Below are 24,204 nucleotides of genomic sequence, written 5' to 3'. Positions count from 1 at the left end.
AAGAGATAGAAAAGAATCAGCAACAAAAAAGAAAACTATGAACTGGTATTCCTGATGAACATAAATGCAAAACTTCTCAACAAAATACTGACAAATCAAATCCAAAAGCACATCAAAAATTCCATTCCCCATGATCGTAGGATCTATTTCAAAGATAGAAGCATAATTCATCTGCAACTCAATACACATAATTCATCATATCAATATAATGAAGGATAAAAATCATGATCATATCAATGGATGCAGAAAATCATTCAGTAAATCTTAACATCTTAAGCAGTAAAATCTCTAAAGAGATTAGGGTAGGAGGCACATACCTCAACATAATAAAGACTGCATAGGATGAACCCATAGCTAATATCAAACTGATAGAAAAAACAGCAGTTCCCTGTAAGATAGCACTCTGGGCAAGGAAGGCATTCTTAGGCACTCTTATTCAACATTTGTATAGTACTGGATGTTTTAGCTGGAGCAACTAGACTAGAGAAACAAATAAAAGGCACACAAATAGAAAGGGAGGTATTTAAATTATTCCTGTTTGCATATGCTATGATTCTGTATGTAAAGCATCTAAGCACTCCACTGAAAGGTTATCAGAACAAACAAATTTAGTGAAGTTGTAGGATGCAAGATCAACATATAACAATCAGTAGCATTTTTATATACCAATAACCAGCTTGCTGAGGAAGAACTCAGGAAAACAACCCCATTTAAATTAGCTGCAAAAACTACCTTGGAATAAAGTTAACCTTGAATGTGAAAGACATCTACAATGAGAATTATAAAAAAATTATAAAAAATGAAGAACACACACACAAAGATTTTTGTGTTCATGGATTAGAAGAATCAATATTTTTAAATGTCCATATTACCCAAAGCAATTTACAGGTTCAATGTTTCCCATACAGATATCAGTGACATTCTTCACAAAAGTATACAAAAAAAATACGTAAGTACAAAAGTCCCTAAATATCCAAAGCAATTTGAACAAAATGAACAAAGCTCCATGCATGTGTGTGTGTGATAATACCTGATATAAGCTACATAATTGTCACAATCAAAACAGCACAGACTGGGACAGGCTCTGCGGCATAGTAGACTAACCCTCTGCCTGTAGTGCCGGCATCCCATATGGACCCCGGTTCATGTCCTGGCTGCTCCACTTCGGATCCAGCTCCCCGCTATGGCCTGGGAAAGCGGTGGAAGATGACCCAAGTGCTTGGGTCCCTGCACCCTTGTGGGAGACCCAGAAGAGGCTTCTGGCTCTTGACTGTGGATTGGTTCAACACTGGCTGTTGCAGCCATTTGGGGAGTGAACCAGGGAAGGAAGATCTTTCTGTCTTTCCCTCTCTGTATCTACAACTCTGTGTCTCAAGTAAATAAATAAAAGATTTAAACAAAACAAAACAAACAAAAAAACAGCACAAACATGGCATAAAAACAGATATAAATGTTAACAGAACAGTGATCTGTTTACAACCAGCTGATTCTCCACAAAGTGACAAAAACATACCTTGGAGAAAGGACAACCTCTTAAATAAATAAATTGTTCTGAGTAAACTGCATATCCACATGCAGAAGATTGAAATTTGACCCCTACCACTCATCCTATACAAAAGTCAGCTCAAAATGAGCCAAAGACCTAATGTAAGACCCAAAACCCTGAGACTACTATAAGGAAACAGGGGTAACACTTCAAAACATAGATGTAAGCAAATGGCTTTTTAGATAAAATGAGAAAACACAGACAAGGAAATCAAAATTAGACTAATGGAATGATAGCAAAATAAGAAACTTCTGCACAGAAAATAAAACCAATATAGTAAAGAGACAAATTGTGAAATGGAGATAATATTTTCAAGCTATTCATCTGTCAAAGGAGTAACATTCAAAATATTTAAGAAACTTGAAAAAAATTCAAAATATCCTCCTAAAAGAATGCAATAACAACGACAAATCATCTGAGATTTTTCTTTAAAAAGTACAAGTGACCAAAAGCATCTAAAGTTACTTAGCACAATAAATATAAGGGAAATGGAAATCAAACAACAAAGAAGTGTCATTTCACCCCTTAGAATGATTACTACCCAAAATGCAAAAATAAAAATAAAAATAACAAATGCTAGCAAGGCTTTGCAGTATAGGGAACCCTAATGCACTGTTGGTGGGAATGTATCTTAGTATAACCATTATGGAGAAGGTGTGGCATGTTCTCAAAAGATTAAAAACAGATCTGTGTGATCCATCTATTCCACTTCTGGCTATACATCTAAAGTAAATGAAATCAGCATGCACTTACGTTTATAACAGCATTTTTCACACTTGCCAAGATATGGAATCAACCAAGACATCAATTGACAGATGAGTGGATCAAGAAAATAGAGTCTACATAAAGAATAGAATATTATTTAGCCACCAAAATGAATTAAATCCTTTCATTTGCAATGAAATAGATGGACATGGAGGGCATAATGTTAAATGAAATAAGCCTAACCCAGAAAGACAGTCATGGCCTGTTCTCTCTGAGATGTGGAAACTAAAAATAGTTGACCTGAATGCAGAATGGTAATGGCTAGAGGCTAGGAAAAGTGGCAGGCTGGGAACGGGGGAAGAGGGAAGTTGTACAATGAGTATCAAAGCACACTTAGGTACAAGTCATAAGTTCTGTGTTCATAGCACAGTGGGGGTGACGGTAGTTCACAGTAATAAACTATACAATTTATGAAGAACTGGAAGAGAGGAGCTCAAAGGTTCTAAACCTAAAAAAGATAAGGAAGTGGAAACAGTCACGTGATTTGATAATGCATGCTGTATATATTTGTTGTAATATTACACAAATTTAAACATTTTTTTTAAAAAACAGTCTATAAAAACAGAAAATTGAATTTTGTTTAATCCTGCTTGTTCCCAGATTTAATGAACAAAATGGCCGCTCTTTGCATGCTTTTCTTGGAGGATGGCCTCATTCAATTGAAAGCATTTTGAGAACTCCTGAATGATGCTGTGATATCTTGAATTGCAATTAGATGAGGTGGTTACCCCAGGAAAGGCAGAGGTGCTACATAGTATACCCTTGCCTCCAGAAACTTTTTTATATTTTTTAAAGATGATTTAAAAGTTTATTCGGGACATGCTCAAGCTGACTTACCTCAAACGGTAGAGTTAGAAACATACCAGGGGATTCCAATTCAATCCCATCAAGGTGGCATGTACCAATGCCATCTCACTAGTCCCAGTGATCAATTTCTGTTCACAATTGATCATAATGATAGGACTAGGAACCAAAGGGATCACATAAACAAGAATAGTGTCTGCAAATACTAGCTGATAGAATAAAAAAGGGAGAGAATGATCCAACATGGGAAGTGAGATACACAGCAGACCCATAGAATGGCAGATGTCCTAAACAGCACTCTGGCCTCAGAATCAGCCCTTCAGGCATGCGGATACGGCTGAAAAGCCCATGAGACTATTTCAAACATGGAAAGCCAAGACAATCTGGGGAAAAAAAAAAAAAAAAAAAAAACCTAAATGAAAGATCTCCGCAAGTGAGATCCCAGTGGAAAGAATGGGTCATCAAAGAAGGAGGTACCTTTCTCTGAAGGGAGGAGAGAACTTCCACTTTGACCATGGCCTTGTCTAAATATGATCAGAGTCAGTGAACTCAGGGGGCTTCCATAGCCTTGGCAGCTCATGACAAGAGCCTAGGGTGATTACTGAGGCCATAAACAAGAGTGTCAATTTGTTAAGTCAACAACAGGAGTCACTATGCACTTACTCCTCATGTAGGATCTTTGTCCTTAGTGTGCTGTACATTGAGATTTAATGCTATAACTAGTGCTCAAACAGTATTTTTCACTTTATGTTTCTGTGTGGGAGCAAACTGTTGAAATCTTTACTTAATGTATACTAAACTGATCTTCTGTCTATAAAGAGAATCGAAAATGAATCTTGATGTGAATGGAAGGGGAGAGGGAGTGGGAAAGGGGAGGGTTGCGGGTGGGAGGGACGTTGTGGGGGGGAAGCCATTGTAATCCATAAGCTGTACTTTGGAAATTTATATTCATTAAATAAAAATTTGAAAGCAAAAAAAAAATTTATTTGAGAGTTAGAGTTACAGAAAGAGATAGGGAGAGACAGAGAGAAAGGTCTTATGCTCTGGTTCACTCCCCAAATGGCCACAATGGCTGGAGCTGAGCTCCAGGAGCCGGGAGCTTCTTCAGGGCCTCCCACTTGTGTCCAGGGGCTAATGCACTTAGGCCATCTTCTGCTGCTTTCCCAGGCCATAGCAGAGAGTGGGTTTGGAAGAGGCGCAGCCGGGACTTGAACCGGCCTACTACACTACAGTGCCAGCTCTGCTCCAGGAACTATTAAAGCTCAGCATTTTCAGCAGTCTGTGTCCTAACAGGAAATCTATTAAGTGATAAATGGTCCCTTATAATAATTATTATTTTAATTATGTAAATGTAAAATGCCCCCATAATTCAAATGACATTTCTTCAATTCACATTCTTAGGAAGCTGAGTTTCCACAAAGCACTATGGGAAATTCCAATCATGCACTCCCTAAACAGAGTTGACAAAGGCTCCAGGTCACTGCCATGTGCTCATCCAGTTGGGCAAAGGGCAATGAGGATAGATTTTCTCAGTGTACTATTGAATGAAGGCTTGCATGTCCTAGGTGGCTTTCATCTCTTAGGCTGATGGGGGATATGTTTATTACCTTGCTGATTCCATCTAATTATTTTTTTGTGGAAGTGAATATTTTAATAGGTATCTATCTAAGCTACAAAATGAAGTGTGATCTTTTGACTTAGTTTGATTATTTATTCCTACCACTAGTGTCCCTCATTTTTTCTTTGGGAAGTCCATGCTTCTTCAGCTGTCAGTTCCCAAGAAGACCCTTTCTGCTAATGGGCTGGCTGGAGACTTTCTCTAGAATTTTTGTGCTGTGCTTGACCCATTATAGAATATTCCCACCAAGCTGGTCTCTGGTATCTCAGGAGGTACTCACTGGCTTTGCCCTGCCTCACTTCAACCCCCACGTAGCCATTTGTCATTTGGGGAAGCAAGGTGTACATGGCATCTCTCATTGAATCAGCATCTCTGTTCATATCAGTTTTGCAGAAGAAGGGGCATGAAGGAAGCCTTTTTTTCCCCATGAGGAGTGGGATAGAGGATCCTTACATAGACCAGGCTACCAAAAAAAAAAAAAAAAACAAAAAAACAATGCAGTCGTATCAGGCTATGTTTAGTTCTTTGTTAGCTCGCTGAATCTGAGAAGATGAACTGGGGTCACTGATGATTCATCTAAAAGGGGAGAGAACTAGCAGGAAGAAGGAAAAAATGTGTGGATTAATATTTCAAAATGTCTTCCCAAAACCTACTGATGTCTTTGTGTTTCTGTAAATGAAATGTACTTCTTAAGCATGTTTCTCCAGTCCCTCAACCCTCCCTGATTGTGGGTACTAGATCTGTGGCCAGAACTCCAGCCTTCAGAATTAGGAAGCCCTGCTAGGGTGCGAGCATGAAGACATCGTCTATTCCATCTTCCAAATTCTACCTGGGCGTCTGCATGCTGACAGATGTCTCGCTGGGGTTTGCCCTGGCTTCTGGTGCTTGCTCCTCAGGCAGACACGTGGTCCTTGCTCACAGCTTCATAGCACGCTTTCCACCCTCTTCCCTTCTTAGGTGTTTTCACCTAAGAGAATGTGATCATGTCAGCAGTCTCTAATGGGATCACATTCCCCTCCTTTTCATTCCTACTGCCATTTTTTTCTGAACACATACAGGAAACTTAATGTATCTGGAGAAGCTTTTATAGGATTATCAAGACCACTTGGTAAGGCTGCTTTGAGGACTACATGGTGTGGTTGCTATAAATCATTGATATGGAGTCTAGTACTTTGCTGTTCCTATTATAATAAATTTGTGACTGCTGGGATAATTCCATCTTCATCACTTTTTAGGTCTACAAATAAGCTGAGATGATAGGATCTGATATGTATTTCTTATTTATTTGGATCTTTGAGAAAAACTGATAATAGTGTCTCATTGAATCAGTTTCCTTGATAATTCTGATTAGAACTCTGCCTAATTAGATTAAAAGTTTCTGTAGACCTGGGTGCTTCTGTACATTAACATGCAGATCAATCTGAGAGTAATTGATACTCCTACCCTGAATTCCACCAATGTCATGTACGCTGACAAGAAGGGGCTCACAGAGTTCAAGGGAACAACAATGGCCCTCCTGAATGGACTTGTGAAAGCCCATGTTTAAACATTGTATTGGATGTCATTATTGGAATATTCTTCCAAAAAGCATAAGCAGGGAAACAGAGAGGAGGCTTTTGGCCTCATTTCCTCTCATTTTGGCATGATGTTTCTAGTGATGGTGTTATTCCTGTATTGTGACATGATTTTTCTGTCTCTAATACAATTTGCTCTAACTTCATTATGTGCAGTATTTGTTGGACAGCTATGTGGCAAATGCTGGGCTCATGCTGGAAATAGAGTAGTGAACAAAATCAACATGTTTCTGCCATCGTGGAGCTTAGGGTCAGATATTAGAACCAAGGATTAAACAGTAATTATATGATTAGATTTGTAATTTTAAGAGGAATAATTGTCTTGTAGAAGAATAAAATACCATCAAAGCTTAGGGAAGAGTTTCTTAAGGAAATGAGTTAACATATGAAAAGATCAGTAGGAATTAACTTTATGGGCTCTGAACTGGTACTGTGGCTTAATGGATTAAGCTGCCACCTGCAGTGCCGGCATCCTATATGGGCACCAGTTTGAGTTCTGGCTGTTCCACTTTCAATCCAGCTCCCTGCTATTGCACCCAGGAAAGCACTGGAGAATGGCCCAAGAGTTTGGGCCCCTGCACCCACATGGGAGACCCGGAAGAAGCTCCTGGCTTTGGCATGACTTAGCATTCCAGCCTTTGCAGCCGTTTGGGGAGTGAACCAGCAGATGGAACATCTGTCTGTCAGTCTGTCTTTCTGTGTGTGTGTGTAACTCTGCCTTTCAAATAAAAAAAAGTTAAAAAACTTTATTGGACACTAAGAGGCAGTGGGTGTGGCTATTCAGGTATGGGAGAGAGCTGGGAGCAGGTGTGGTCGAGTCATTCAGTATATCGAGAGAGCAGGATGGGATCCAATGAGGCAGGCACTTGAATGTAATTTAAGAATTTTGTTTTTCTTTTTTTAAAAAAGATTTTTTTTTCTTTCTTTTTTTTATTTTTTGAGAGGCAGAGTGGACAGTGAGAGAGAGAGAGACAGAGAGAAAGGTTTTCCTTTTTGCCGTTGGTTCACCCTCCAATGGCCGCCGTGGCCGGCGTGCTGCGGCTGGCGCACCACGCTGATCCAAAGCCAGGAGCCAGGTGCTTCTCCTGGTCTCCCATGGGCTGCAGGGCCCATGCACTTGGGCCATCCTCCACTGCCCTCCTGGGCCATAGCAGAGAGCTGGCCTGGAAGAGGGGCAACCGGGACAGAATCCGGCACCCCGACCGGGACTAGAACCCAGTGTGCCGGCACTGGAGGCGGAGGATTAGCCTATTGAGCCACGGCGCTGGCCAAGATTTATTTATTTTGAAAGGTAGAGTTACAGAGAAGCAGAGGCAAAGAGAGAGAGAGAGAGATTTCCTCCATCCACTGGTTCACTCTTCATCTGGCCCCAATGGCCGGAGCTAGTCTGAGCCAAAGCCAGGACCCAGGAGCTTCTTTGGGTCTTTCATGAGGGTGCAGGGGCCCAGCACCTGAGCCATCTTCCACTGCTTTCCCAGGCCATAGCAGGGAGCTGGATGGGAATAGGAACAGCCGGGTCTCAAACCAGCGCCCATATTGGATGCCGGCACTGCAGGCATTGGCTTTACAACTGTGCTGACCCTCAAGAATTTTGCTTTTCTTTACTCCAAGAAGAATCAGAAGCTTTAGATGAGCTTTTGTCATAGAAATGACATCCAGATGGTATACATCCACAGTGGCACAGATTTGAATTGAAAAGCTATATGGCTATGACATTGAGGACAGGGGAGGAGTGGGATGGAAAAATAGATTCTGGAACTTTTGTATATTCCACAGGGAGCTACCCTTCTCATCCATGCTTGAGAGTGCAATGGCTTGTATTAAGGTGGTGTATTAGGCCACCTTTTATAACGAAGAGGAGCTTCCAGGGAAATGAACAGTTCAAGGTTCTGATTCAAATTAGGTGGCATCTCATGTCTATGGAGGGTGTTCCTGGTGGGTATAGAGGAATAAGCATATGATGAACCAGGAAGCAGAGAAAAACTAGTCTAAACTTGAACTCAAAATGACCGACCCTTCAGGCAAGGACAACCTTGCAAAGGCACGCCCTCAGTGACCTCTGCACCTCCCACCAGATTCACCTGGCAGATGCCACAACTCAATCAAGTGTGCACCCTTAACCTATGAGCAATTAAGATATCAGAATTTAAACATCTTGCATGATTTTGGGGGTGACAAATCCTATTCAAAAAATTAACAGGTGATGACAGTGATGATGAAAAGACGTGGACAAGTTAGAGTGGAAATTAGAAGGTGAAACTGATGGGTGATCGGAATTGATCTTTGTAAATCTTCACTTAAGTCTGCAGGATGCTCACTATAGAGCACATAAGGCCAAAAGGTATTTATAATTGTTTCTAGATAGATAACTGTCACTATGTCGCTACTATGCTGCTGTTTCTCAGATTTTTTTAAATACAGTATCTTGGAAATTGTTTTCTGGACAAGAGCAGAGTTTTAACTAATGTTAAAAAATTGTTGTTTTGAAAAAGGAACAGTTATTCTTTTTGAGCAAAAAAATGAGATGAACTAAATGTTCTGTACACCAAAGTGTAACTAGCATTTTGTTCTCTTATTCATCATAGAAATATCTGCTGCTAGAAAGATATATTCAGAAGTAAGATAAACTCCATGTAACTATTACAGTGGTGGTTTTTGAAGCTACTAAGAGAACTATTATCTTGCCTGTGCTCTTATGCAATGTTTATCCTAGGAAATAGTGATTCCTTTTGAAGAAACTTTGAGAGGCTGAGTGCTAGAGAGAGGTGCACAGAGACAGAGAAGGATTGAGAGAGATCCTATCTGCTGGTTCACTCTCCTAATATCTGCAAAGCTCCCTGGCTCGGTCAAAACTGAGCTAGGACCTCAGTTCAGCTCTCCTATGAAAGTGATAGAAGCACAAATACTTGAGTCACCACTGTTGCCTTCCAGGGTCTGCAACATAAGGAAGATGGAATCAGGAGTGGAGTCAGATATTCAAATAGAGCATTCCAATATGGGATGTCAGGGTATTCATTGCTAGGCCAAATGCCTGCACTTGAACAATTGCTTCTTGAGTTGCTTAATGACAGTTGAAATGTTTAGACATTATCCCACCCTTTCTGTGTTTTGAAAGCCTGCACATGCAACCTCAGTGTTTCTGCCTGTCCTTGAACCTCTAGTAGGCATCACAGAAGAAGGTCTCCTTTATCAAACCCATCATTTGTTGATCATTTACTGCGTGGATAGAAATTTAGTTTGCCATTTTGAGCAGGGACACAGCTTGAACATTTCAACCTCTCAAGCACATGTTCCAGCTTGCTTTCGGAGTGCTGTCAAGGACACAGTATTCTGACCCCCCTCAATGCCAGGGTGGTCCGTAAGCTGAGGGCAATTCCTTCAGAAGAACAGTGTGTGGGATTCAGCTCTACTCTGTGTGGCCTTACTCATCACTGCCTTTTCCACTTAACTGATGGGAAACAGCCGAGTAAATTATTTTCTTCCACCTCTGCAGGAAATCCAGAGTGCTGAGCTGAGGCATTTACTGTGAGTAAAGTCAAAGTTGAGTGGAGTCATATTTATGGGATGAGAATGCCCAATAAATATCTCTTGATGGGTACCAAAGCCCCAGGGGTTCTGAGGCCATCATCCAAGCCAGGCTGTTGAATTGGGACAGAGACAGGGCTTTGGGCAGGAGAGATGTGGCAGGTCCCTCGGCACCTCACACTGCATGCACTCAAAACTGGCCTGCTTAAGGTATTTTACCAAGTGGGACTTGCAAGCATTTATTTCCTCAAGGGATATTACTGCTAAACAGAGGTAAACTGCAGTTGCTGGGGGAAAAGTTTGAGCAAGACAGACTTGGAGAGGGTTTCTGAGAGGCACGTCTGGACTGAGTTCTTTAATTTCGTACAGTAATGTTCTTACCTAGCAAAGCAGAACTTTATCAATGGGCAACACGGTAGGTGTTAAAAATGGCACCTGCTATTATTATTGCTATAGTTATTTCAGAGACATGTAATTTCTGATTATCATGTGAGAGCGCCTTCCTCGGCTAACCCCTAGAACTTGCTGGATATATTGGAGCCGTCATGTATTATCCCATGTTCTCAAGTTTATGAAGGAAGTACCTATGTGCTCCAGCTAACAGTCTAAGAGTCTGGCAAACCTGAGCATTCATAGACAATTTGTTGGTTCTTTTTTATGAGTGTTTATGTATTTCCTTTTAGCTTTTTTTTCATTTCCCCATTCCTTCCTTCCTCTACTCCTTAGTTTACAGTCATTTATGGATTCCTAATTTTTCCCTTGCAGCCTTAGGGCTTTTTAAATAGAAGCAAAGTGATACAGTAGAAATATCACTGGTTGAGTATCTGGAAATGTCATTATCAGTCTCCTTGGTGCTCCCATGATCCTGTTATGATCTTGGCTAAGGCACTGAATTTGTCTTGGCCTAATTTCCTCCTTCAAATGCTGTGAGTGATAAGGTTCCCTTTCACCCCTGATTTCCAAGAGATTAGTGGGGCATATTGTTTCAGTGATCCTAAAAGACCCACTTGTATCAGAATGTTATGGAAATATATGAGGTTTGTGTATCTCTTAGGCTTTGGAACTTTCAGAAAGTAGAATTCAAAACCAGAGATATTGATGAGCAATTTTTACCAGTGCAGTTTTCTGGCCCTGTGGTTTTTGCATTAGCTAATTGAGTCATTCAGATATATTAGTAATCGGCTTTGTTGTTGAACTGCTTTTAATGGATGGATGCTGTAGCCATCCGTGGCTAATAATTTGTAATCAAAATGAGAAGTAACAGAAGCACTTTGCTTTCACTCACAGGCATCTGTCCACAAGATGAAATAGATTTACAATGTGTTATTACTGTCAAGCAAAAACGCAACTGTATCACAAAGGGCCAAGGATGTTAGCAACAACGCCTATCCTGATTTGAAATATAAATATTCCATCCAAGTGCTCTATGGTAATCTCAAGTGGAATCAAGAACTCCCTTCAAAAGTAAATCTTTACACCTATGAAAATGAAGGTTTGTTTAGTAGCTCTTCACACTTGCTGTTAAACATTTCTTAAAAGACTTATCAGAATGCTTTGCCACACATATTTTTCAGCCTGTGAACATTTTTTTGAAAGCTATTTTACTGTTAATGAATGATCCTTTGGTTGTTGTAAAAAAGTGAAGTGGAATTTGTTAAGTGAAATGAAACAGAGCTGCTCCTTTGAATTTTTTTCTCTGTGGTTTATATTTTCTGTTTTCTTTCTATTTGATGCATAAGTTTGTAATGGATAGACCTAAGGAGAATGTTTTCTTTAAGAGTTTAGTGAGTATTGGGAGGCTTTGTACATCATTCATTCGATAGTGAAGGTAATTGATGGTAATGATTGACTTAGAAATAGAGATTTGGAAACTCCTCTTATTTCCATCAGTGTACCTGCCTCCAGGACTCCCTCCTAGCTACCAGTTTGCTATTTTAGATCTAATGAATTCTGGGAAACCAAAGCCGTAAGATTGTTGATATTGTTTGTAAAGTAAGTGTAAGGACCAAATGTCTTTCAGTAGTAAATTTGCATTACTTTTGTGCACAGATTTTAGAAGAGATATTTAATATCTTACTCATTTTACATTCCGAGACTGATACAGTATCTGTCAGGTAGTAGGTAATAATTAGCTGTAATTTTAAGGAATGGGTGCCATTTTTCTCATTCCTGAGATTCTTAGGTGTGTTTTCAAAAGTGAAGTTTCTTATCTATGTGTCTGCTGTGTAAGAGAGGTGCTGCTTTATTCTGTAGTCAGTGTAGAAGCTTTTTTGAAAAGTGAAAGTTCCTACATAAATTTTGAGCTCTTTCTTGGAAATGAAGCATCTTACAGGTAAGCCAATGTTGCCTTATGTCAGATTTTGTATTTCTGAGGTTTATGAGTGCTTTGGTGTAGTAATTACCCACAAATAATTTACTTAACATGCTAAAGCCGTGCATTATCATTCATGTCATTCTTCACCCCTCCTTGCCCATGTTAAAAATAAAACAATGGCAGGATCATAAAAGCTGCGGCTAGGAAGAAATGAATAATATAGCAAACATTTCTTCCTGTTGCATGGATGATACTGAATCAGGGCTGTGGCTTCCAGCAGTGGCGAGTACTGTGCGACAGCTGTGGAGAGAATGTGTCCTCCAGAGCCGCCTTTATTTTCTGTGGCAGGCGTCTTAGTGCACAGCACACCTGAAATGCAGCAGCCAGCAGCTGTCTGAAATGTGATGATTTAGTGGCGTGATACATTCATCTAAACTAATCCAGTTAAGGGTAACTTAATTAAGAGAATCAAATGTGCCAGCACTTTTTTGCTTCTAGAGGAATATTACTTTAGAGTGTTCACATATCTGCACTCCCTGGCAGAAAAAGAGGAGGAATCAGAGTCCTACATTTGGATGTGTATGAGAGTTAATCAATGCTACCCTTCCATGTCCAAATAACTCACCTGTCAGCCAAAATTTTAACATGTTAATTGAAACTGAAGGGACTTAAAATACTTAGCAGGTTATTTTGATAGTGAAATGTTATCCCACAGAAAGGATAATAAATTGTAGGTAGATGGTAGTTTTATGCAATGTTGGCCCGGGTAAACATACACAGAATTAGATCCCGGTTGTATCATAGACATATTTTTGAAGAATGCAATGCAGCCTGTTTCAGGTTAGAGCCACATCATGTTAATTATTAAACTTTTTATCTTTCAGATATTATATTTTATGTTTTGTTTTATTGTTATTTTCATGGCTACTATTTTCCCATTAAGACATAAAATGACTGATTTTGAAAAACTAGGATTCGTATCTGTTTCTTTAGATTATTTCTTTGGATATTTATTAACATTTATCTCAGATGTGTATTCTGAATGTAATCAAGGTTTATATTTATGGTAAATTTAAAGGTGGTATTTTTCTTTCTGTAAGTGCTCAAATTTTGAATCTTCTATTTCTGCACTTGCACATGGGATGTAAGGTTTCTCAAACTGCAGGTCACATTGTACTTCAATATGCATCTTTTTTTGAAATGGCAAAACCCCTTAGGGCTATGTGATTTTCACTTGTGTGTGCATTGAAAGTTCACAGTCAAATACAACTGAATAAATCATGGAACACGTTTCCCGTCCATGCCTGAGAAATGCAAATTGTTTTAGGTCAATTGCTGAGAGGTCTCGTCTCCATCTGAAATGTCTTGTTCACAATTTTCTTTCCATTTATTCTAAGCATATACAGTTCACTTTGCATTTGCTTGCTATTTTCACATTTTTGCTGGTTCCCAACATTTGCTTTAGCATAAGGAAGAACTGTAATTCTCATTGACCCTGCCCTCCTAAATGTATTGTCTACTATTTACAAACACGCATGTATCTTAACTTGAAAGACCTACTGCCTTCCAATTTCACGCCTACGGTGGGATTGGGGGGCAGAGTGGGGAGAAGTGGGCTAGGGAATCATTGCTCACCTACTTGCTCTACTCATATCCAAAGAAATAACTAAAAAATGGGAGATAATAGCTAAACTAATAAATCTATAACAGTAGTAATTTCAATTTCTTAATATTTGTACAATATCTTCTGTTTTTCTATGAAAAATTTGCAATTTGATAAAATTCTGTATAGACAGAGGGTATGAGAGCTAAGAGAAAAATACTTACTGAATAGGTTTAAATTGTTAGTGATTTCAAACAACAGAAAATAGCTAACTTCACTAGTTTGAAAGTAGAGAACTTAAGAAAATATTATAATAATTAGGAATTAAACAAGAAAGATCAGGGGTCATTGGTAAGTTACTATTCGATGTAACTCATTTAAAAGATCTTATCTAAGATTAGTGAGAAATAACTTAACTTTCCTCACATTCTTTAATCGACACAAAAATTTCTGGGGGACAAATGACCAAATTTGAGGGCAGTTGATTGGATAGGTATATACTGAGAGTACCACTCTCTGTGTATGTTCACTGTGCCTTGAGCAGTTGAGGCTGGGGCAGCTGGCCAGGGTAGATGAGTGGGAAAGCTGCTGAAGCCCGTCCTCTGTTTCAGTGGAAGTCTGTTGTGTGCAGGCCTGAAGGGAGGGGAGAGCCTTTTCTGTGTCCACCTCTCTCATGGACGCTGGTTTACAGGTCAAAGCAGTAATGAAAGGAAGAACTGGAATGAACATCCACTAGAGGGCAGCATGTGGTCCCAATGCAGACACCTGTTTCCCTGGAGATAGATTCGTGTCTCCCCCAGCACATGTGACTGTGAACATGTTTGTTGTTCCTATATATGTAATGGATGCACATGGGCATCTTTTCCAGAAAGTGATTAACTAGCATGAGGGGTAGCTGATCAGATTTTGGTAAAGAGAGAGAAATGTATCTTGTTTATCTTGGCTGTGTATACGAATGTGCTTCTCAGGTCTGATGTGCCTTTGTGATGGTCACAGTCTTTGTATGGGGCAGAGGTTACCTAGTTAAGTTGGTAAAATCTCTTCAGATTCAGATCACATATTTAAGTAAAATAAAAGGGAAGAATCTATTTTTTCCATTGACATAAAATGTGATTACTTGTTCATGTGAAAAGATATATAATCAACCTTTTGGGTAAGACCAGCTGGTATGTCTGTAGGTTAGATGAAAAACATGATAAAAATCAATGAATGGCTCTCTCCATTACTTGGACACCTAACAAAAACTAATTAATTCAAAGAATTGACATTTACAAGCTAACATTGGAAGCTTTACCTGGACACAGTACCAATCAGTAACCACAGGGGGTGTATGTCAAGGTTCCTAGGGGCAGAATTTCCACAGTAAATTCTGTGCTGTGGCTTCTTTTACTACTTTGCTTTTTTACCCTGGGTGAGGTTTTCTCTGATGCAATTCATTCTGCAAGAACTAACCCAGACTGGGCACACTTATTTACAAGATGAAAATATATTTAGGGTATTTGTCAAGTTTTATTTAAAAAATACTGTTATCTCTTTCTCTCTGTCTCTCATTCTCACTGTCCACTCTGCCTGACAAAAAAAATATGGTTATCTTCTGAATTTCTCAAGATAGGTACTGAAGGATTGGAAGCATGAAAAATCCTATTTTATTAAAATCTGGGCTTTAGGGCTTCTCTTTTAGATGAAACATTGTCTAACTAAAAAGTATAAATCTTGGGTTCAAGTTGTTGGCTTTGGAACATCATAATTATAGAGTAGTACAGTCATTATTAAATGTGTTATTTATTTGTTAAAGTTAAACAACTCTACAAATCAGTGCTTTTATTATCATTTGCATTATACAGGTAAGGAAGTAAGACTTTGAAAAGTAATTGATCCAGGTTTACATTGCTGGCAAGAAATGGAATGGCAATTTCAACAAAAGCAAACTGATTCAGAGTTCACATTCTTACCCGTAAATTACAGTGTCTCCAACTCACCAAAATTTGTACTTTCCTACTGCTTTGGGAAGAGTGTTGGTTGACCTCTATTTTCGTCTGGGTTACTGAATGTAATCTCTGAGTAACTGACACCCTTGTTTTTCTATCTGTAGGTCCCTGGGGAAGGTGTACAGGAGACTGTGGGCCCGGAGGAGTGCAGAGCCGAGCAGTGTGGTGTTTTCACATTGAAGGGTGGACAAGTCACTTGTCAAACTGTGATGAGAACAGCCGGCCCCCAAAGGAGAGAAGCTGTTTCCGTGTCTGTGACTGGCACAGCGAACTCTTCCGATGGGAGGTCTCTGATTGGCACCACTGTGTGCTCGTCCCTTTTGTCCAAGGAGAAGTCAAGCCTCGGACTGCAGAGTGTGTGACAGCTCAGCATGGGCTGCAGCACCGGACCGTGCGCTGTCTTCAGAAGCTGAACAGAACCATGGTTGCAAATGAAATATGTGAACATTTTGCCCCTCAGCCCCCCGCAGAGCAAGCCTGCCTCATTCCTTGCCCCCGGGATTGTGTGGTATCTGAGTTCTCACCGTGGTCCAAGTGTAGCAAGGGGTGTGGCAAGAAACTGCAGCACAGAACTCGTGTGGCCATTGCTCCCCCACTGTATGGTGGGCTGCAGTGCCCAAATCTGACAGAGTCCAGAGTCTGTGATGTTCCCACTTCCTGTCCTCTTGGAGAAGAGGAATATACCTATAGCCTTAAAGTTGGACCATGGAGTAAATGTAGACTGCCTCATCTTAAAGAAATTAACCTCACGGGAAGAACTGCTGTGGATTTTAGCTCTGATTCAGATGAGCAGATCACCTACAGACATCAGAGTTACAAAGCACATCATCACCATTCCCAGCCCTGGGACATAGAGATAGGTTATCAAACCCGACAAGTTTGGTGTACCAGAAGTGATGGAAAAAATGCTCTGATAAGGTAAGAGGACATCAATGCTTGTGTTCTTAATTCACCTAAAATGGGGTGATTTTATAAAGCCTCTTGAGATTTTATGCAAGGGGAACATTTTAATTAAGCTTTTAGTCTGAACTTTTTAGAAGCTTAATTTCAGCAATTTTCAGATTCCATTAGAAATATTAGAAAGTTTGTGGTCTAGAACAGGTAGTACTCTTAATTTTCTGGATGAGTACTGGTGCAGTCTTACAAGTAAGTTGTATATTTCCGTATTTTATCAAGACAGTAGAAATTATAAAATAGCTCTTTTGTTACAATAGTAATGGGAGACTAAATAGTTCTTTATAATGATAAATACTCTAGTTCACTCTCAAATTAAGGGCATATATTATGTCACTATTGACTGTCCTTTGAAATATTTGCTATTAAAGATTAGTTATGCTCTTGTTGATTTTTGTTTTCACCCTTGTGAAGCCTTATTTATATGAATAATTGATGCTTTCTATTAGTAATAATAGAAAGTTAATCTGAGAGTGCTTTCTTTGGCATTGCTTTGATAAAACAAATTAAGTAACAATAGTATCATTATCTACATGTAAAGGGAATGTATTGAAACTCCTAAAAACAGTAAATTTTCAAAATTATTAATAGACATACATGTTACATACTTATATATGTTTTATATTATATATGTATATATACATATATTATATATATAATTTAAAACAGTAGTCTAAAACAGGCTGATATAAATTCCTAGAAATGTGTTCAAAATAGTATTTGTTTTGGTGAGATGGTTAAACTACAGCCTACAAGGCAGGAATCCCATTTGAGTACCGATTTCAGTCTCAGCTGCTCCACTTCAGATACAGCTCCCTGCTGGTGTGCCTGGGGAGGCAATGGTGGGTGGCTGAGTGGTTGGATTCCTGTCACCAATGTAGGAGACTCAAATGGAGCTTCTGGCTCCTGTCTTCAGCTTGGTCGAGCCTTCACAGTTGCAGTCGTTTGGGGGAATGAACCAGCAGATGAAATACCCCTCTCTCTCTGTCTCTCTCAATCTCTCTGTAACTTTGCCTTTCAGATACATAAATCTGAAACACAAAGAAAATAATATTTGTTTGAATTTCCTCCAGAAGGTCTTAAATTGGAACAGTAGTATATTACTGGGTTTTTTTCCAAATGAATATGCCTATCACTGGTACTTAAATTACCAAAAAAGCATGATGCTCGCCTCTATAATTAATCATTATTATCAGTTGCTGCTTTCTCAGGGTGCCCAGAAAACTACCTCAACTGTTTAAGAACAAAGTAATATGATGATTGCTTTTTATTCCATTTGACTTCACAAATGAGTATATTTTATCTTTGATGCTTCATTCTGATTTATGCCAGAAGCAATTGGCAAGTACATTGAAGAGTGATTTGCAGGTTTTTATTGCCTACTTCTATGAAGCCCAAAAGATTAAGCAAATGATTAGAGTGATATGATTGAACGTGTATATGGTATTCTGTAAAAACGTTGCTTGGTTAATATTCCATGCTGTATTGCTGCAGTCACATTCCATAGATTCTGTTTCATTCTGTGTGCTTGTTTTATCTGTGTTTCTCCTCTTTTAAAATAGACTTTATTGTGCAGATCAGTTTTAGGTTTCCTGAGAAATAGAGTTCCCATATACTTCTTCATCATCCCCAACACAGTTCACCTGTTAATAACATGTTGTGTAAATGTGTTACTGTCTTAGCTTGTGAATGTCTGTCTCTTTCGAATTCCTCTGTTGCATTTAGGTGTTAGGAGGTGGGGCCTTTGGGAGGTCTGAGGCCATGGGGGTAAAGCTTAATAAATGGAATTGGTACTCTTATAAGAAGAGATATAAGAGCTTGTTCTAACTTTCTTTTTACCATGCAAGGTTACAATGAGAACTGAAGTCTACAACCCATAAGAGAGATCTCACACAGATCTTATTGTGCTGGTGCTCCGAGCCCAGACTTCCAGCCTACACCCCAGTCTACAGTGCTTTATTACAGCCCCATGAACTAAAATACATACATGCACATACAACGCTGTAGAGTAGGGCTCAAACGACAGAAGTTTATTTCCACAGGTAAAGAGGCTGGCAAGTGTACATTCGAGGTGAAGGTTGATTTAGTTCCTAAGGGCTCTCTTCTTGTCTTCTAAAGTGACATCTTCCTGCCAAGTCCTCACTTTGTGAGGGGGTAGAGGGCTGGGGTTAGAGACAAATAACATTTTCCTGACTTTCGACAGCCATGAGGCCAAGTGTCCATTCCCTCAGGTCTCTCCTTATTAGTGCATGAATCTATTTATGAGAGCTCCACCCTCATGATCTAATTACCTTCCAAAGGCCCTCACCTCTACATTGAGGGTTAGCATTTCAACATTTGAGTTGTAAGGAAGCACAATTTCAATTCATAGGTGCCTTTATTACAGTTGATAAGGCCATATTGATATGGTTATCACCAGAAGTCTGTAGTTCACTTTAGGGTTTGCTATTCGTGTTTGTATATTCTCTGGGTTTGACAAATATATGATGACATACCATCCACCATTACATTATCATACAGAATAATTCCATGTCCTTGAAGTGCCTGTTCTCCATATGTTGATCTCTTTACCCCTGTCCCCAAAGTCTTGACAACTACTGGTCATTTTACTGATTGTCTCTATAGTTTTGCATTTTCAATATGGAGTTATATGATGTGTAACATTTCCTGATTAACTTATTTTACTTAGCAATATGAACTCATATTTTCCCCAAGTCTGCCTTTGACTTGATAACTCATTTATTTTTGTCACTGAATACTACTTCATTGTTGAATATCAGTTTGTTATTCACTCAACCTCATGGAGGACATCTTGGTTCCTTCCAAGTTTGATGATTATGAATAAAGCTGCTATAAAAATTCATGTGCAGATTTTTTTCCCTAAACATAAGCTTTCAACTCATTTGGGCAAATATCAAGAAGCACAATTGATGCACAGTATGGTAAGAGTCTGTTTAGTTTTTAAGAAATAGGCAAATTATCTTCCAAAGTACCTACATAATTTTGCATTTCCACCAGTACAAAAATGGAGTTCCTACTGTTGTCTGTGTTTTGGATTTTTGTGATTTTAATAGGTGTGATTTTAATAGGTGTGTAGCAATAGCTCACTGTTTTAATTTGTAATTCCTGAATGATACATGATGTTGAGCACCTTTTTATATGCTTGTTTGATGATCTGTTTATCTTCTCTGATATTGTATCTGTTTTGATATTTTTCTTCTTTTATTTGCATTATTTGTATTGTTATTGTAGATTCTTAAATTTAGGATAACAATTGTTTATCATGTATGTTTTCTATAAATACTTTCTGCCAGTCTATGGTTTGTCATTTCATTTTCTTAACAATGTCTTTCACAAAGAAGAAGTCATTAATTTTAATGAAGTCTATGTGCTCAATATTTATTTCAGGGATCATTCTTTTTGTGTTGCATATAAAACAAATCACAAAACTAAAGGAAAACCTGATTTTCCTCTTATGTTGTTTTCTAGGATTTTAATAGTTCTTTGTTTTATATTTAAGCATATGTTTCATTTTGAGTTATTTTTTGTGAAAGGTATAAGGTTAGGGTCTGTTCTCACTTTTTAAAAAAGATATATAGATTTTTTATTTGAAAGGCAGAGTTGTGTAGGCTGGGGGAGGGATAAGGAGAGAGAGGGAGAGAGGCGTTATCCCTGTGCCAGTTTACTCCCCAAATGACTGCAACAACCAGTGCTGGGCCAGGCTGCACCCAGAAGCCCAGAACTCCATCCAGGTCTCCCAGGTGGGTGGCAGGGACTGAAGCACTCAGGCCATCTTCAGGTGCTTTCCCAGGTGCATTAACAGGGAGCTGGGCAGAAGTGGAGCACCCAGGACTTGAAAGAATGCTCATAAGGGATGCTGCTGTTGCCCACAAGTAACTTAACTGATGGTAGCACAATGCTGGGCCCTATATTATTTTCTGATTTTTTAAAAAAAATATTTGTTTATTTGAAAGGCAGAGTTACTGAGAAAGTGGGAGAGAGAGAGAGAGAGAGAGAGAAAGACTTTCCATCTTCTGTTCACTCCCCAAATGGCCACAACTTCCAGGGCTGGGCCAGGCAGAAGCTGGGAACTAGGAGTTTAATCCAAGACTCCCATGTGGGTACACAGGCCAAGTATTCTGGCCATCCTCCATTGCTTTTCCAGGCACATTAGCAGGGAGCTGGATCAGAAGTGGAGCAACTGGGACATGAACTGGTGCCTGTTTGGGATGTTCGTATTTCAGATGGCAGCTTAACACACTGTGTCACAAGGCCGGCCTCTATGTTCTTTTGTTTGTTTATGTATTTGTTTTACATGAGATATCCAGTTTTCCCAGTATCATTTATTGAAAATCCAAAATTTCTTCATTGAATTACCTATACTGTTTTTTAAAGCCATTGCAAGGCCTTTCAGTTGTTAACATTTTATATTTTTTCAAAAATGGATTTATTTATCTATTTGAGAGGCAGAGTTACAGACAGAGAGAGAGAGAGAGAGAGAGAGAGAGAGAGAGAGGTCTTCCATCAGCTCTTCACTCCCCCAATGGCTGCAATGGCCAGAATTGGGCCAATCTGAAGCCAGGAGGCAGGGGCTTCTTCAGGGTCTCCCGCGCAAGTGCAGGGGACCAAGCACTCTGGCCGTTTTCAACTGTTTTCCCAGGCCATCAGCAGGGAGCTGGATTGGAAGTGGAGCAGGCAGGACTCAAACTGGCACCCAAATGGGATGCTGGTGCCACAGGTGGAGGCTTAACCTACTACACTACAGCACTGGCCCTACCTATGTTTCTTTGTCAAAGATCAGTTGACTATGTGCAGGCTTATTTCTGTGTATTCTGTTTATTGAGAGATAGTACTTGACTTCTTGGGCAAGTCCAGTTCTTCTCTATATCTCCTATTTATTTCATTGATCTGTATATCTATTCTTTGTCAATAGCATGGTATTTTGAGCAATGTGATTTTGTAATGTCTGGAAGTAGTCTAGTGTCAGAACTTTGAATGTGTTCTACAATAATGCATTGGGTTTCATGGTCTTTTGTCTTTCCATGTATACTTTTGAATCAGCTTGTTGATATATACAAAAATAATATGATTTAGATTGGCATAGACAATTTTGGAATAAGTAGCAAGTTGATAATATTGACTTACTGTCTATGTATATGGGAATTCTATTTATTTAGATCTTTGATATATTTTATCAGAGTTTTGAGGTTTTTTTTTTTTTTTTCATATGAGGCTTGGACATCTTGTGTTAGATTATATACCCGATTTTTTAGTGCTAATATAAGTGGAAGTTTTTAATTTCATATTCCATTTGTTCACTGCTGGTATAGAAGAAATCAATTGGTTTAGCAATTAATGCTGCTGTCTGATTACATTATCTTTTTTTTTTTTTTTGACAGGCAGAGTGGACAGTGAGAGAGAGAGACAGAGAGAAAGGTCTTCCTTTGCCATTGGTTCACCCTCCAATGGCTGCTGCGGCCAGTGCGCTGCGGCCAGCGCACCACGCTGATCTGATGGCAGGAGCCAGGTGCTTCTCCTGGTCTCCCAAGGGGTGCAGGCCCAAGTACTTGGGCCATCCTCCACTGCACTCCCTGGCCACAGCAGAGAGCTGGTCTGGAAGAGGGGCAACTGGGACTAGAACCTGGTGTGCCGGCGCCACAAGGCGGAGGATTAGCCTAGTGAGCCGCGGCACTGGCCAATTATATTATCTTACAAAGTTCCAGAGATTTTTGTTGTTGCTGATTCTTTGGGATTGTTTCCATAGACAGAACTGTCATCTGCTGAAACCCTCAGTTGTATATTTGTCTTTCATATCTGAATATGTGTAACTTGATTTTCTTGTCTTACTGCATTAGCTAGAACTTGCATGCATTGTTAAATAGGATCTGAGAGAAGCTATCCTTATCTTGTACTGGCATCTAGCCTCTCAGTATTATGCATATTGTTAACTGTAGTTTTTCTTCTTCTCCTCCTCTTTGGTAGATGTTCTTTGTTAATTCAGTGAAGTCTTTATTCACAGTTTGCTGACTTTTTAAAAAGATTTGTTTATTGTAAAGAGTTACAGAGAGAGAGAGAGAGAGAGAAAGAAAACCTCCATATCTTCTAGTTTACTCCCCAAATGACTACAATGGCCTGTGTTGAACCAGGCTAAAGCCAGGAGCCAGGAGCTTCTTCTGCATCTCCCACGTGGGTGCAGGTGCCCAGGCACTTGGACCATCTTCCACTGAGTTCCCAGGCACATTAGCAGGAAGCTGGATTGAAAGTGGAGCAGCCAGAAGTCTAACTCAGAACATCCTATGTGGATGCCCATGCTGTTGGCAGCAGCTTAATCCACTACGACACAATGCCGGCTCTAATTTGCTGATTTTTAAAATCATGAATAGATATTGTATTTTATAAGATATTTCTTCTGTACCTATTGATCTGATTATAAGATTTTTCTTTTCTAGCTTTTGATGTGATGGGTCTTAACAACATAATGTAGAAATTATTTACACAACATGCACATTGTATTATGTATTCTAAGTAATCTAGAGATGTGAAATAAGTAAGAGGAGATATGTGTGTGTGTGTGTGTATATATATATATATATGTTATATGCAAATACTATGCTATTTTATGTAAGGGACTTGAGCTTGTCCAGAGTTTAGCATCCTGAAGGGTTATTTAGGAACAACCATAATATAAAATTAAATATTATTATTACTATTTCATTCAGTTTTTCTTCTGTTTACTTTGGATTTCATAATCTTTTTTTCTGGTTACCTAAGGTGGAAGCTTAGATTACTGATTTTAGGTCTTTCTTAATTTCTAATATGTATATTGAGAGCTCTGACTTGTCCTATAAGTACTGTTTTCTCTGCATCCCGCAAGTTTGGTAAGTTGAATTTTCATTTGCATTGGGTAAAATATTTTTTCTGCTTCTCATGAGATTTCTTCTTTGATCTTTTTGTTATTTAGTATATATTGTTCAATCTCCAATTATTTTAGGGTTTTCTACTTAACTTTCTGTTATTGATGTCTGCTTTACTTCTATTATATTCTGGGAACATTTGTTATTTGGTTTCTTTTCTTTTAGATAGTTAAGGCATTTTGGTGACCTAGAAATGTGATCTCTCTGGGTGATTATTGATGTGAGCCTGAGAAGCATGTATATTCTGTTCTTGGTGGATGCAGTATTCTATAAATGTTGGTTAGAGCCAACTGATGGAACTGTTTAGTCCAACTGTATTTTTGTTTTTCTGCCTGATTAATCCATCCATGACTAATAGAGAGGGATTGTGTTAGTGACTTCTTTTGTTTTTCTTTGCAGTTTTATCAAGTTTTGCCTCATGTATTTTGATACCCTGTGGTTAGGTATATACATATTAAGAATTATCGTATCTGGCCTCTGCTGCGGCTCACTAGGCTAATCCTCTGCCTGTGGTGCTGGCACTCTGGGTTCTAGTCCTGGTTGGGGTACTGGTTCTGTCCTGGTTGCTCCTCTTCCAGTCCAGCTCTCTGCTGTGGCCC

At 39.2% G+C, this 24,204-nt stretch overlaps 1 protein-coding gene across 4 annotated transcripts in view; it reads left to right on the top strand.

Annotated features, from left to right (window-relative positions):
• THSD7B (thrombospondin type 1 domain containing 7B) overlaps nucleotides 1-24,204 on the top strand; it is a 1,008,953-nt gene that overhangs the window by 315,208 nt on the left and 669,541 nt on the right. For all 4 annotated transcript variants that reach the window (XM_051849593.2, XM_051849594.2, XM_070071550.1 and 1 more), the window contains exon 3: nucleotides 15,842-16,655. In XM_051849593.2, coding sequence (XP_051705553.2) covers nucleotides 15,842-16,655 — 814 coding nt within the window. The remainder of the gene's footprint in view (nucleotides 1-15,841; nucleotides 16,656-24,204) is intronic.

Source organism: Oryctolagus cuniculus, chromosome 3, assembly GCF_964237555.1.
Source record: "Oryctolagus cuniculus chromosome 3, mOryCun1.1, whole genome shotgun sequence".
In the NCBI taxonomy this organism is placed as follows: domain Eukaryota; kingdom Metazoa; phylum Chordata; class Mammalia; order Lagomorpha; family Leporidae; genus Oryctolagus; species Oryctolagus cuniculus.
Note: the sequence above shows the minus strand (reverse complement) of the source record. Positions and strands in the feature narration are given on the sequence as shown.